Genomic DNA, 16265 nt, shown 5'->3' with positions numbered 1-16265 from the left:
CACACACACACACACACACACACACACACACACATACATACACACAAACACACACACACATATATATATATATATAGGTGATCAAAAAGTCAGTATAAATTTGAAAATTGAATAATTCACAGAATGTAGATAGAGAGGTACAAATTGACACACATGCTTGGAATGACATGGGGTTTTATTAGAACCAAAAAATAAAAAAGTTCCAAAAATGTCCGACAGATGGCGCTTCATCTGATCAGAATAGAAATAATTAGCATAACAAAGTAAGACAAAGCAAAGATGATGTTCTTTACAGGAAATGCACAATATGTCCACCATCATTCCTCAACAATAGCTGTAGTCGACGGATAATGTTGTGAACAGCACTCTAAAGCATGTCCAGAGTTATGGTGAGGCATTGGCGTCGGATGTTGTCTTCCAGCATCCCTAGATGTCGGTCGATCACGATACACTTGCGACTTCAGGTAACCCCAAAGCCAATAATCGCACGGACTGAGGTCTGGGGACCTGGGAGCCGAGCATGACGAAAGTGGCGGCTGAGCACACGATCATCACCAAACGACGGGCGCAAGAGATCTATCACGCGTCTAGCAACACTTTTTTTTTATTCTAATAAAACCCCATGTCATTCCAAGCATGTGTGTCAATTTTTACCTCTCTATCTACATTATTCCGTGGTTTATTAAGTTTTCAAATTTATATTGACTTGCAGTATATATGTCATTAGAAGTGAAAGGTTTATATGGTGCGACCCTCCACTAACCTCTGTGTCTATAATGTGGCCCCCGAGCCAAAACAATTGCCCACACCTGGAATAAGTTAATAATGCAAGGAAGAAAGATACTGCAATAACTGAAGTATTGTCGTCTCAACTGAATCTACACATCGCATTGCGATTCTTGGCTAACGAGCATTCAAATTCATCTCAACACTATTGTTTGACCGCGATAACTTGACGATCTGGCTAGTGCTGCCAGAAGTGGAGAAAATCGGCACTGCTTGAAAGATATTCATTTGTCTCCCAGCGCTGCCAATGTCAAACTATCGCTAGATGCTATGTATTTCAATTAGAACAAAAACTTACGTTTATTTCTTTGAGTCACTGGCGCAAGTTTATTTCAGGAACTTGACGCAAGTACGTGTTACAGAAGTGAAGTTATTCTTAAAAACCAGAGCAGTCTCCAATGTTGCTGCAATATTAATAATGAAAAAACATGACAAAACAAAAAATTGAGAGTACATATCGATATTACCAAGAAACGCTATTCAGTTAAATAAAATTAAAGGCATTTACTTTGATTTAAAACTTTGTAATATTTCACCCAATTCTGTGATTGTAGGAACTGTTATCTACAATAAAGGAAGGCAAACCAGTCGTGAAAGGGTATGTCGAGGATACAATGGTTGACAGCAGAGACCACAAGGTAGTGCATCTACCGCCCTACAATTGCGATGTAAATCCGACAGAATTGCCATAGGCCAAAATAACACACGTTTTCAGGGAGAGGTGTCGCTGGTGACATGTCGAAGGAGACAATGCAGATTTTTGTTAATGTTGCTTTCCTTTCAGTTACTACACAAAAACTCAGTGCAGGAATGTGCTGGAGTAAGGATACTGGACACGAGACAGAATAGTGGAAATGGCCATTGTTGAAGTCGTCGTCAGTTCCACGACATCAACCGGTAATGATGATCTTGAATCAAACACAAATGATGAGTGTTCTTTAGTGAACATCATTTTGACATTTATTCCAGGCACAATTAATTACACTTTGTAAACATTACTGTTGTGCTGTGTTTGATAAATGTAATGCTTAAATTGATTCCAAAAATCAGTTTTTGACTTTTGGTTCATTCCAAAAAACAGTTTTTGACTTTTGATTCATAGAGTCATAAGTTGTACATTCATCTACTTTCATTTTTCATTGTTTTCGATACGTAAATAGTAAATAAGTTGCAGGCTAAACTCTCGAACATAGATATGTCAACAAATTAGGTGATTCACAATCCAACGGAAGTGTCACTTTAGCGGACAACAATTCCGTGAGTGCCGCCTCAGATTTCGTGTTTAGCGCAAAATGCGGGTTGTGGTGCCAGCACTGTTGCAAGCAGCCAATGCTGCCTTCCCCTCACCGCTGCTCTCCCACCGGCAGCCCAGTGCCAGTTGCACAATCTCGAGCTAAATCCAGGGTTAGCTAACGTAGGGACAGGCTAACCACAGGTTAACTTGGAGCATGCATTATACGTCACCCTTTTATTCACTGCTTAGTTATTCATGGAACAGTGTTCCCTTCCTGTTAAGTTGGCAACAACTTAAGAGCACACTGGATTCTTTCGGTACGTCGTTTCATATTTGCTTCAGACATAGTCTGCAGAATTAGCGTATCTAAAGTGATAGTTCCAGATCGCAAAATTGTTCGTTTGAGGATCTTTTGAGGCTGTTACATACTGTAGAATAGTTCAAGATCGTATTAGAAAACATGAAAAGTTCTGCGGTCTCATTCAATGAAAACATTAGTGCAAAACATTTAACTAAGTTTATAGGGTACTTGTATATATAACAATATAACAATCTGTCGTAAAATTAGTTAAGGATCAGGTATTTGTTGTTTGACCAGTAACAGATCTTTCTAGATTTCCAAATAAAGTATGAGAAAAATATGCAACAGTTTCCATCCATAAGCAACTTCATGCAGATCGACAGATCAGCTACAACAGATGTGCGATTTTTTTCCCCAAGAAAGAAACACGTAAATATTATCCATAGAACAAGTAGCCAAGGCTACAGATCAGTGGCGCCCCATATGTGGAATGTCAGTTCCAAGTATGTCTATAATGAAATTTACGATTTGATAAGGCTGTCAAGGGAATGACGCCACAATGCAGGTAGGGACATAATATAAAAGCAACTATGAAATGAGGTCTGCTTTGTGAAATAGTTGGTTTTTTCACAGTTTCCAACTGTGACAACACACACACCATTGAGACTGATTTGAGTGACAATCCTGAGAGGTGTTACTGGCTAGCTTGATGTCGTACTTTTATGTCTTAGAACGATTAATTCATTACAGCAGGAAAGGATTTCGACCGAAAGTACCTTTGCTGGATTACTGAACATTGTGCATCCATTTTTCCAGTTATTGGGCATATATAAATTTTGTTTATATGATGTGATTATTAATAATTAAATTCAGCACATATATTGAGAATAAGTTCCAACATTTGCAATAAACAACCGTAATGTTTTTTTTATAATCTTGGGGTAGAAATGTACTTACGGCACATATCCAAATTGGACGCTATTATCGTATTGAACCCTAAATGTTTGAGGAACAGTAACTATTTCATACATAATTTTGACTTTTGAAATCATCTTTCACATTTATATGTTATGTTGGAGGGAAGGGGAAGTAAGTAGAGGTATGAAGCCTTCACTGTCTTTTCCCTTTTCTGTAGTCATCTCAGCTTAAAACTGAGTTTTCTTTTCAGAATAAAAATACCTTTTCTTAAATGTGAAAGAATTAGGAAGGTTGCAGATGGCGCTGCTTCAAAATTAGTATGACAAGAACCAGAGAAGAAAGGAAGACTTGTATTGGTTAAAAAAAATAGCATAAAGTTCAAAATTACGATCACAAAATACAAATTAAACAAATGATTTCAGAATAAAAGTGTATTATTGCATATGTATGTGTTTATTTTATTTTCACTTAATTACATCAGAGAACAGCACTAATTAAAAAAACTGTGTTTTGTATGTATTGTCCAGTGTCATACACATGCTTTTAATAATCCTCCTGGCTGCCCCCTTGCTAATACCAAAGAAGTCTCCAATGGACAGCGAAGATCACCAGAGGCAAAATATTGGAGTGTCAGTAGTAGCTGCTTCGTTGGTGGATCAGAAACATTTCTGAAAGAAAGAGTAAGAATTATGTGAGACAATTTTTTTGACAATTCATGACAAATTTAAAAACATAACTTACTAGTCACTCCTTCCACTGATATGATTATGTAGATTCAGTAACTAAAGATTCCTTGTTAGCTGAATTACAAGTACTTACATCCTTATGACAAACGGATAACCATTACTTTATGATAAATGTGGATGTGGTTATGTGGATAATACTAATAACTGAGAAACACAACCAAACACAACAGCCATATCCCATAGATCTCTTTAAAAGTCCGACTTTCCTGGTAATTTTACTGTGTTAAACCTAGCTTGAGTAAGACAGACATTGCGCCAATCATCAACTTACATTGGCCAAGCAGTAATTATATTGTGATCCAAATCAACAACTGCCAAATTTAGCATTTTTCTCTTCACACTTGCAGACAGGAATTATTGTTTCACTGTCATTGATATAAGTGAAGTGGGAAGGGTATTTGATGATAGTATTTTTGTAAGTAATACTCAAAAATTGGCAATAAAGTTCAGAACTCTCAGCTTGGCAGAAGATGTAGATTTAATTAGTGATGATGCATTTCCATTAACAACACATAAAGGTTGTCTAGGTGGAAGTTTAGAGCCTGCTCATACTGTGCGATATATTCCTTTAGGACAGCGTAATTTTGATGTGACAATGTTTCTCATATTTCCCCTATCACTTCTAAATCCAGATGTGAAATAACAATATTAAATCTATCAGTGTTATTAGACACTCAACACTGTTCAAATATGCATTCACGTGAATATTGTGTTTTTTCATCTATCATTTCATTTTGTGGCAGATTAATAGTCGTAGATGGTGATGCAAGATCGAACGGTAAGTGCTGTTTCGTCTTCATTCCAGTTTCAGATGCCTGTGTCGGCGAATCCATTATTTCCGACGATGCGTTTACATTGTTATTTTTAGTTTTCCTTTTCCACAGTTACCACTATGGGAGTTCATATATTATATTTTATCCACATAAAATAATTTCTCATTTACTTAACGAATAATATTTATTTATTTATTTAGTCATATGGCTAGGACCCCCTGTCGGGCAGACTGTTCACCGGGTGCCAGTCTTTCAATTTGACGCCACCTCGGCGACCTGCAGTCGATGAGGATGAAAGGATGATGATGAGGACAGCTTAACACCCAGTCCCTGGGCGGAGAAAATTCCCGGACCCAGCCGGGAATCGAACCCAGGCCAAGAGGATTGTCAAGGGTGGATATAATATTTATTGTACTTGCATAAGTGAAAACAGAAAAGAGAGAGTAAACAACTGTAACCATGCCGACTGCGGCAAAGATCTTCCGTGTAGTCGTCGATGGGTTCACTCACTCATTGTGACAAAGTGGACTGATGATGTTGTCACAACATCCAGAGTTTGCAGAACGTGAGAACTCACAACGATACCGTCATTATTGCCCACAAGTGGTATAATATTTTTAGACAGCGCAAAATATATCAAACGTTTTTGATATACTAGATATTAAGCTGAATTTTCAATCCAACTAAAATGACACCACAGCAAGTCACTTGACGGCCGACACAGCAATGGTGCCATATGGTACTCTTTCTACAAGCTCCTGTAAAATTTGTAGTTGCATGGCTTTCAAATGCTGTCAACTAATATTATTCAGACAGACATGGGCATTGTCATCTGGGTTATGACATTAGATTTGAGCCAAGAATCCAATAAGAAGAAGAGAAAGCGCAAATGTTGGATGTAGAAGAGGGTTTTGCACAGAAATAACATGGGGGGCATCAAACACACTGATAAACGAAGTAGCACACGTAAAAGAAAATCCATTTCACCAAACTTTTGAATAACAAAATTAAGTTTCAAGTATTTGTTGAGCTCTATTTAAAATCTGTTGCTCAGGTTACAGATAAGCGATAATTGCTCAAGTAAAACAATAAGCGACATTTTCATCCGCATTTGACACATGGCAATTACCTATCATCTCTCCAGTATACACCGATCAGCCAGAACATTATGGCCACCTAGCTAATAGCTGGTACATCCACCTTTGGTGCACAAATAGTAGTGGCGACGCATTGTGGAATGGAAACAATGAGGCCTTGGTAAGTCGCTGGAGGGACTTGGCACCATATATGCACACCCAAGTCACCTAATATCCATGCTCTGACGCCACATTCAGTTAGATCCCAGATGTGTTTCATCGTGTTCAGATCTGGTGAGTTGGGGAACCAGCACCTCAATCGTAATTCGTCACCACTGTGTTCCTCGAATCGCTCCATCACACTTCTGGTCTTGTGACATGGCGCATAATCCTGTTGAAAAATGCCACTGCCATCAGGAAACATGATCATCATGAAGAAATGTACGTGGTCTGCAACCATTGTAAGATACTCTTTGGCCATCATGGCGCCTTGCATGAGCTCCACTGTACATATGGATGGCCAAGTGAATGTTCCCCAGAGCATAATGAAGCCACTGCCATCTTGTCTCCACCCCACAGTACATGTGTCAAGGAGCTGTTCCTCTGGAAGACGACGGATTCGCACCTTTCCATAGGCATGATGAAGAAGATATTGGTATTCATCCGACCATGCAACTCTCTGCCATTGTGCCAACGTCCAGTGCTAGTGATCACTTCTCCATTTCAGTTGTAGTTGTCGATGTAGTGGTGTTAACATTGGCATATACATGGGTCGTTAGCAGCGGGGGTCCATCATCAGGTGTGTTTGGTGCACAGTGTGTTCAAACACACTTGTAATCTGCCCAGCATTAAAGTCTGAGGTTAGTTATGCCACAGTTTGCCGCCTGTCCTGTTTTAACAGGTATCCCAGCCTATGACGTCAGACATCTGTAATGACGGGTGGGCACCCAACCCCACAAAGTACGGACTTCATTTCACCTTGGTTTCACCACCTATTGAAGACACTCATCACAGCACCCCTCGAACACGCAAGTCATGTAGTTTCTGAATTGTTGGTGCTGAGCCTCTGGGCCATCACAGTCTGCCCCTGGTCAGACTCAGTTACATCATACGCCTTCTCCATTCTGCAAATGGACAGCACACTCACTGATATTACATGCACTGTATGTGTGTCTGACTAGTAGTCATCCCTCGTCAGTTGATGCTGCTCTCACCTGGATGCACTTGTATCAATAGTAGGTTGGTGGTCATAATGTTCTGGCTGATCAGTGTATACCACATACCAAAAAGCACAGTTTCAATATCCTTGTGTGGTGTGTTAGATGCTGAACATGACGGCGCATTTGAAAGCTAATATATTCACTACTGCATCCCACATAGTTAAATAAAATGAAATACAGAATTTTGGAATCATGATTTCTGCAAGTGCACTAAAAACACTATAACAAAGTTTGTGATTGGATAGTCATGTTCCTTCATGAGAAACTACAGTCAAGCTGAAATTATAGTTCTTTTTTCAAATTCAATGAACAATTGTTTAGATGTGTTTATATTTCCAGTAGTAGAGTCTGAATATACTGACAGTATAGTATTAATTAATCATCATTTGTATAATAATGTGAGATCCTGAGAAACTATAAATAATCTTTCATTAAGTGCTTAATAATACTTGCTTACTCATACACAAATAATATACATGCTCAGATAATGGAAATATTATGTACTTTCACCACATAAATGAACCATTTTGTGCTGATAATTACAATGGCAAAACCTTTTGCTATTAGCAACCTTGCATTTAGGAAGGTGATATACTTCTGTTACACCACATGCACTCTTGTATCTGGGCAAATGGCATTTAGAACAAAAACGTACACATGATGTCAGTATTCTCTATATAGAATGAAATGTTTCACCACATCACTTTGGTTTGTTGGAGCCATGTCTAAGATGATATCCTCAAAATGCTCCATAAAGAGGTTGCTACAGCTGGAGCTAATAGGCCTCCCATCATGACGCCGTCCGTCTGATTGATATATTATCCACCATGTTAAAGTTAGATATAGTGGGAATTAGTGAAGTTCGGTGGCAGGAGGAACAAGACTTTTGGTGAGGTGATTACAGGGTTATAAATACAAAATCAAATAGGGGTAATGCAGGAGTAGGTTTAATAATGAATAAAAAAATAGGAGTGCGGGTTAGCTACTACAAAAAGCATAGTGACCGCATTATTGTGGCCAAGATAGACACGAAGTCCATGCCTACTAAGGTAGTACAAGTTTATATGCCAACTAGCTCTGCAGATGATGAAGAAATTGATGAAATGTATGATGAGATAAAAGAATTTACTCAGGTAGTGAAGGGAAACGAAAATTTAATAGTCATGGGTGACTGGAATTAGTCAGTAGGAAAAGGGAGAGAAGGAAACATAGTAGGTGAATATGGATTGGGGGGAAGAAATGGAAGAGGAAGCCGCCTTGTAGAATTTTGCACAGAGCATAACTTAATCATAGCTAACACTTGCTTCAAGAATCATAAAAGAAGGTTGTATACCTGGAAGAATCCTGGAGATACTAAAAGGTATCAGATAGATTATATAATGGTAAGACAGAGATTTAGGAACCAGGTTTTAAATTGTAAGACATTTCCAGGGGCAGATGTGGATTCTGACCACAATCTATTGGTTATGAACTGCAGATTAAAACTGAAGAAACTGCAAAAAGGTGGGAATTTAAGGAGATGGGACCTGGATAAACTGAAAAAATCAGAGGTTGTAGAGAGTTTCAGGGAGAGCATAAGGGAACAATTGACAGGAATGGGGGAAAGAAATACAGTAGAAGAAGAATGGGTAGCTCTGAGGGATGAAGTAGTGAAGGCGGCAGAGGATCAAGTAGGTAAAAAGACGAGGGCTAGTAGAAATCCGTGGGTAACAGAAGAAATATTGAATTTAATTGATGAAAGGAGAAAATATAAAAATGCAGTAAATGAAGCAGGCAAAAAGGAATACAAACGTCTCAAAAATGAGATCGACAGGAAGTGCAAAATGGCTAAGCAGGGATGGCTAGAGGACAAATGTAAGGCTTGTCTCACTAGGGGTAAGATAGATACTGCCTACAGGAAAATTAAAGAGAGCTTTGGAGAAAAGAGAACCACTTGCATCAATATCAAGAGCTCAGATGGCAACCCAGTTCTAAGCAAAGAAGGGAAGGCAGAAGGGTGGAAGGAGTATATAGAGGGTTTATACAAGGGCGATGTACTTGAGGACAATATTATGGAAATGGAAGAGGATGTAGATGAAGACGAAATGGGAGATAAGATACTGCATGAAGAGTTTGACAGAGCACTGAAAGACCTGAGTCAAAACAAGGCCCCGGGAGTAGACAACATTCCATTAGAACTACTGATGGCCTTGGGAGAGCCAGTCATGACAAAACTCTACCATCTGGTGAGCAAGATGTATGAGATGGGCGAAATACCCACAGACTTCAAGAAGAATATAATAATTCCAATCCCAAAGAAAGCAGGTGTTGACAGATGTGAAAATTACCGAACTATCAGTTTAATAAGTCACAGCTGCAAAATACTAACGCGTATTCTTTACAGACGAATGGAAAAACTGGTAGAAGCGGACCTCGGGGAAGATCAGTTTGGATTCCGTAGAAATGTTGGAACACGTGAGGCAATACTAACCTTACGACTTATATTAGAAGAAAGATTAAGAAAAGGCAAACCTACGTTTCTAGCATTTGTAGACTTAGAGAAAGCTTTTGACAGCGTTAACTGGAATACTCTCTTTCAAATTCTGAAGGTGGCAGGGGTAAAATACAGGGAGCGAAAGGCTATTTACAATTTGTACAGAAACCAGATGGCAGTTATAAGAGTCGAGGGACATGAAAGGGAAGCAGTGGTTGGGAAGGGAGTGAGACAGGGTTGTAGCCTCTCCCCGATGTTATTCAATCTGTATATTGAGCAAGCAGTAAAGGAAACAAAAGAAAAATTCGGAGTGGGTATTAAAATTCATGGAGAAGAAGTAAAAACTTTGAGGTTCGGCGATGACATTGTAATTCTGTCAGAGACAGCAAAGGACTTGGAAGAGCAGTTGAACGGAATGGACAGTGTCTTGAAAGGATGATATAAGATGAACATCAACAAAAGCAAAACGAGGATAATGGAATGTAGTCAAATTAAATCGGGTGATGCTGTGGGGATTAGATTAGGAAATGAGACACTTAAAGTAGTAAAGGAGTTTTGCTATTTAGGGAGTAAAATAAGTGATGATGGTCGAAGTAGAGAGGATATAAAATGTAGACTGGCAATGACAAGGAAATCGTTTCTGAAGAAGAGAAATTTGTTAACATCGAGTATAGATTTAAGTGTCAGGAAGTCGTTTCTGAAAGTATTTGTATGGAGTGTAGCCATGTATGGAAGTGAAACATGGACGATAACCAGTTTGGACAAGAAGAGAATAGAAGCTTTCGAAATGTGGTGCTACAGAAGAATGTTGAAGATAAGGTGGGTAGATCACATAACTAATGAGGAGGTATTGAATAGGATTGGGGAGAAGAGAAGTTTGTGGCACAACTTGACTAGAAGAAGGGATCGGTTGGTAGGACATGTTTTGAGGCATCAAGGGATCATAAATTTAGCATTGGAGGGCAGCGTGGAGGGTAAAAATCGTAGAGGGAGACCAAAAGATGAATACACTAAGCAGATTCAGAAGGATGTAGGTTGCAGTAGGTACTGGAAGATGAAGAAGCTAGCACAGGATAGAGTAGCGTGGAGAGCTGCATCAAACCAGTCTCAGGACTGAAGACCACAACAACAACAACTCCCTTGAGGGATGCTGCTCTCCTGCTTAAAATGGTCAGGTTGTATTAGTGGCCTGCCATATTATACTGTATACCATATATGGTGCACTATTGAAAACCAGTGATGTCACTTGTGATTTTGTGGATATAGCACTACACAGCTGGAAACTTGAGAATCTTTTAATGATGGATATTGCTGTGAGAGCATGAGTTTGTATATGCCTCATTTATATTTTGAATTTAGTGTAGAAATATTTTCTAAAGATGCATAAAAGGAAGTGACACGCTTTTAGTATAATTTATATTGTTTATTACTATACTGTACATCTGCCATATAATTTGCAAAAATCGTGTGTTTTGGATGCCAGATGGACCTGCAGATGAAGCACTATTATAAGATTTTTAAATCTTCATCATATTCACTGACATAGACATTTCGAATGTTTATTATAGATTTTGCAATAAATAAATCTCAACTGGGGCCGTGTTCCTCATACAGCCTACAATTTCAGGAAATGCTCAAACTAATGTAATTTAGTATTCGTTTTTGTGTTTTCGTAAACAATGTCGCTCCTTGTACAGTTCAATAAACTGTACAATAGTTGCTAACAACGTTTTTTTAGACATTTTAAGTACTGTGAAACGCACATACCGCAAAATTGTTTGCACGAAAATAAAAAAATTGCTATTGTACTTCAGAATTCAAACATGAGATGGCTGTCGAAAGACAATAATCGCTGGTGTGGGAGGGAAGTGCAGTCGCCAAGTTAAAGCGACTTAACTTTGGTGGCATGGCTAAAAGTGTCGTCACTCGAATGGGGACACAGGAATTTGTATGTTTCCCTTCGACCATATATATATGGTCGAAGGTGTTTCCACATGCAGTTTCGATGATGCCACTTGAGTGACGGCCAAGTGGCGTCCCTTTTGTTGCATGTAGAAACACGACTTCTATCGCACAAACTCTCAATATCACCCCTACACGTTTACTATTACTGCGCGTACAGAAATAATGCGTAATAATATTGCCCGTCTGGGACCGCTAACGCAAAGTGCGTAAGCTGCAACGAAACTGGTCGATCGACCGATGCGGTGGTGACTTTCTGCGTGCGTAGGGGCCTGCCATGACCTGCAGTCAGCTGTGCGGTGTGATTAATCGGTGTCGTTGCTCGATGAGAACGAGAATGTAATGATCGAAATACTTTTATCGATTGATCGATTTTAATTAGTTGGACAGATGTTTATGGCAATGTTTGGATAGTGCTTTGAGTCAAGGTGCTTTGAGCAGTGCGTACACAAAGAAGAAATGAATTGAAGGTTTTTCTGTGTCGGCTATGGTTTCTTGCAAACCAATTAAAAGCTCTATCACGTGAGCTTCCAATGAAACAGAGAATTGGCCCGAATTGTGGCTATTACAATTTCTCGTGAAAAACTGAAGAAAATAAACATGTGGCGGTGCATATCAACTGCGAAACTTAAGTCGTTTGTCACCGAAGTTCGACCACCGGGAAAGGTACTCAAAACGTTCAGTTAATACATAAAGGTGTTGTTTAAATACTATTTCTTTAGGGAAATTAACTGTGATGCAAATATCTATGTCCTAATGACCTTCAGTTGTACCTCTGTTATTCGTAGAGTACCTGCAAATGTAGGGCTTAATTCTCTTGTAAGCGAAGTTGTATTGTTGAGGAGACTGCTGCTGACTAGAATGATGTATGAAGTTGGTGCAGTTCATTTGTTAGTACTGAGAACGTAAGATATACTACTCATGCCCTACGACAAAACAAGGAAATTTAGCTAATCATCTGGCATAACATTTAGGACAAGAAGCGAGAGTAGAATAAATTTGGATGGTTCTATAATAAAACCGAAAAGGAACGTTTTTGTCCATGATAACAGTGCAAGTTTGTAAGACAATATGTCATATGTTTCATTATTTGATGGATTTCTGAAAATATGTATTACTTAACATATCTGCACATTTAGGCAGAGAGGAATGATGTACAAGAAGTTATACACACAAATATTCTTCATGTAGGGGTGAGATTTTAAAATGATCAACTACACATACAGCAGTGAAACAGGAATTCAAATGTATTAAAACAGAGACTTCTGCAGAAATCAGTTCATGTTCTTGTTGACAGGTGTGTAAAAATATCTTTTATCATTTTTGCTGTAGGCAAAATAAATATTTTTATGATATTGCACAGTTACAAAACAAGGTAGAACAGTGACATTACATTATATTGACACTTGTTCTATAGACCATGAATATGACATTTCATAATGAGGTGGAACATGTCAGTTTAACAAAAGTTTTCATTGTACAGTTTTTTTACTGTTTCATATCTAAAAATCCATCTATTGAGTAGGAGAAGGTGTCATTCAGAATTTTTTCAAAATTTGTTTTTAAATGTTGGTTTGGATATCTGTCAGACTTTTAATGCTATTTGGCAAATGACCAAAATTGTGTGGCAGCATAATTCATCCCTTACTGTGCCATAGTCAGATTTAACCCAGAATAGTGAAGATCATCATTTGTTATAGCTATGCAGATCGCTATTATTTTTTAATTGGAATGAGTTTTTAATAACAAATTTCATAAGTGAATGTATGTATTGCGTAGGTACTGTGAATATCCTGATTTCCTTAAATAAAAGTCTCCAACGTGATCTTTGGTGGGCTTCCGCTTTTATCCTGATTACATGCTTTTGTGCAATGAATACTTTTTCTCAAAATGATGAATTTATCCCAATATATGATGCCATATGAAATCATTGAATGAAAATAGGCATATTAGATTAATTTAGTGATATGTTTATCACCAAAATTTGCAATAATCCTAATGGCAGAAGTAGCATCAGACCTATTCCCTTTTTTATGCAATGGTTTAAAAATAGCATATTTCAGTCTGTCTGGAAAAAGTACTCTTTCAGTGAGCTACTAAATGTGGCTGAGAATCCTACTTATCTGCTGAGAACAAGCTTTTAGTACCCTGTTGGAAATGCCATCAATTCCATGAGATTTTACTTTTGAGTTAATTTTTTTATTTTCCTAATTTCAGTAGGAGAGGTTGTCGAATTTCAGTTTTATAATATTCCATAGGTATATAGCCTTGCATTTCATAATGAATAGCCTACTCCTATTTTCTGTGCATTTAAAAGATGATTATGAAAAATATCTTCTTCTTCTGAGTTTTTGTTAGCAAACTTTTCATTGAGTTTGATAGAAATAGAGTGCCCTGTTTCCTTTTTAACAACATTCCAAATTGTCCTAATTTTATTAGGGCCTATAAGAGATGCTAATCTCGGACATAATGCACATACTTCTGAGTTTTTTAATAACTTTTCTTAATACAGTGCAATAGTTTTTATTATGTTTGACTGTTTCTGGCTCGATACTCCTAGCTATAAGACACAGTTCCCTTTTCTGTTTACTAGATATTTTTATCCTCTTAGTAAGCCTTTAGATGGTTTCTTAATTATGTTTCACTGTTTTCTTAGAGAAACTGTTTTCATATATACTCACAAAGGTACAATGAAATAGGTTAAATTTTAGATTAGCATCAGATTCCTTATCCACCTCATCCCAGTCTAACTTTTGCAAGCTTTCCTTAAAATTCACAGTTGTTAAATTGTAGTTGGAAGCACTATTTTTGAGGACTGTTTGGCATTATTGTATGGAGCTATATAATATACAGTAACTAGCTGTGCCTCATGATCAGACAGACCATTCTTAACAGGAAAAGCTTTTATTTGATTAAATTTATCTTGGTCTATAAAAACATGATCCATCCTGTGCCACCCAAATGGGAAAGTCAATAACTGACTTCAAAGTGAAAATTCTAACCAAGTAATACTTCAAGGTCAAGCTTTCTATCAGACTCTTTCAGAAAATCTGTATTAAAATCCCCACAAACAATAATTTGCTTACCTCTGTCTGGCAGATAGCACAACAAAGAATCCAAGATTTTCAAAAATAGCAGAAAATTTCGCAGTGGGGACTAATACACTGCTACAATTATAAAAGTATCCTCATCTAGTTTAAGCTGACACACATATGCTTCTATATTCTGCTCTACACAAAATTTTTTAGTTTCTAAATTTTTTGCATTGTGATAAATTTAACATATATGGTAACTCCTTGTCTCTCCATAGTGTCTCTACTTAATGAGCCGAAGCGTATACCCACCTACATTTACCTTTTACATATCTGGACTGTATGATGATGTTCAGACAAGTATAGTTCATCTATTCTACCCTCAGTTTCTAAATCTTCTAAACAAATAAGAAGCTCATCTACTTTGCTTTTTAATCCCATGCTATTCTAATGCAATATACTAACATTTTTCACTGTGTTTTTACGAGAATCTTATGAGATACTAACATTATTTTTCATCATACTTTAATGAGAATCTTGTGATATTTGACCTACCTTCCTTAGCTTCTCACTAAGCTTAAATTCATATTCAGGTGGACAGCCATTCAACTCCTTGTGTGTCCATCCAGATTTAGGTTTTCCTCATTTTCTCTAAATTATTTAAGACAAATGCTGGAATGATTCATTTCAAATAGACATGGCTAATTTCCCACACTTTTCTTCCCCAGACCGAAAGAGTGTTCTGCCTCTAATGACCTTGTTGCCAATAGGACATTAAACACTAATCTTCTTTCCTTCTTTGCGATTCTACCTTTAGAAAGAAACAGTATGTTGTGGCAATAGTGATACAAGTTCCTAAAATATCCATATGGAAGAAATCATCCAAAGATTATATTTGAAAACAATCAATTATTGACAAAATTATTTAATTAGAGAGACACAAAATCTACTCACCAAGCTGCAGCAGAACACGCACGTAAAAGATGGTTGTAATTGGCAAGCTTTTGGTGCCAGTGGCTGCTTCTTCAGGCAGAAGGGTTGAAGGGGTAGGAAAAGGGGCGAAGGAAAAGGACTGGGGAGGGGTATATTTTGGGAACGTCACCCAGAACCATGGGTCAGGGCAGATTTACTGTATTTACTTCTCCTTTCCGTACAGTGAGTCTCCCCTGTCCCATGATTGTGGGTGATTTTCCCAAAATCTACCCTTTTTCCTAGACCTTTCCAATCCTTTTCCTTCACCCCTCTTCCTTCCCCTTCAACCCTTCTGCCTGCAGAAGGAGCCTCTGGCTCCGAAAGCTTGCCATTTACAACCATCTTTTATGTGTGTGTTCTGCCACCGCTTGGTGAGTAGATCTTTTTATCTGTATAATTAAATAATTTTGTCAAAGATTATATTTGGTTCTTCAATTTCACTTCAGTAGAAATTTTCTCCAGCCAGGTAATTCCATGTCAATTCAACACAGAAAAGTAACATTTTTCCAACCTGATCATCTCAGACTTCTTTCAAATGGCAGTGATCCAGATAAGAAATGGACAACTGCCAGTTTGCGGAGGTATGTGACACCTGTGAAGAAAGTTATTGATCTGCAAAGATTTGAAATCACATCTGATTAAACATAAATGACTATAATTGTGGCTTTAATCCAGATACAGCAATGAAACCTGTATCAATGAACAGGTAATGAATAGAGCTTTACATTTATATCAACATGGCGGGTTTATTAGAATTTTCACATTGAATATT

At 37.8% G+C, this 16265-nt stretch overlaps 1 protein-coding gene across 1 annotated transcript in view; it reads left to right on the top strand.

Annotated features, from left to right (window-relative positions):
* Positions 1-11875: 11875 nt before the first annotated feature.
* Positions 11876-16265, top strand: part of LOC126252517 (surfeit locus protein 1) — a 64193-nt gene continuing 59803 nt past the window's right edge. The window contains exon 1 of the mRNA XM_049953416.1: positions 11876-12155. Coding sequence (XP_049809373.1) covers positions 12090-12155 — 66 coding nt within the window. The 5' untranslated portion in view covers positions 11876-12089. The remainder of the gene's footprint in view (positions 12156-16265) is intronic.

Source organism: Schistocerca nitens, chromosome 1 (genome assembly GCF_023898315.1).
Source record: "Schistocerca nitens isolate TAMUIC-IGC-003100 chromosome 1, iqSchNite1.1, whole genome shotgun sequence".
Lineage (NCBI taxonomy): Eukaryota > Metazoa > Arthropoda > Insecta > Orthoptera > Acrididae > Schistocerca > Schistocerca nitens.
This window is presented reverse-complemented; position numbering and strand designations above follow the sequence as displayed.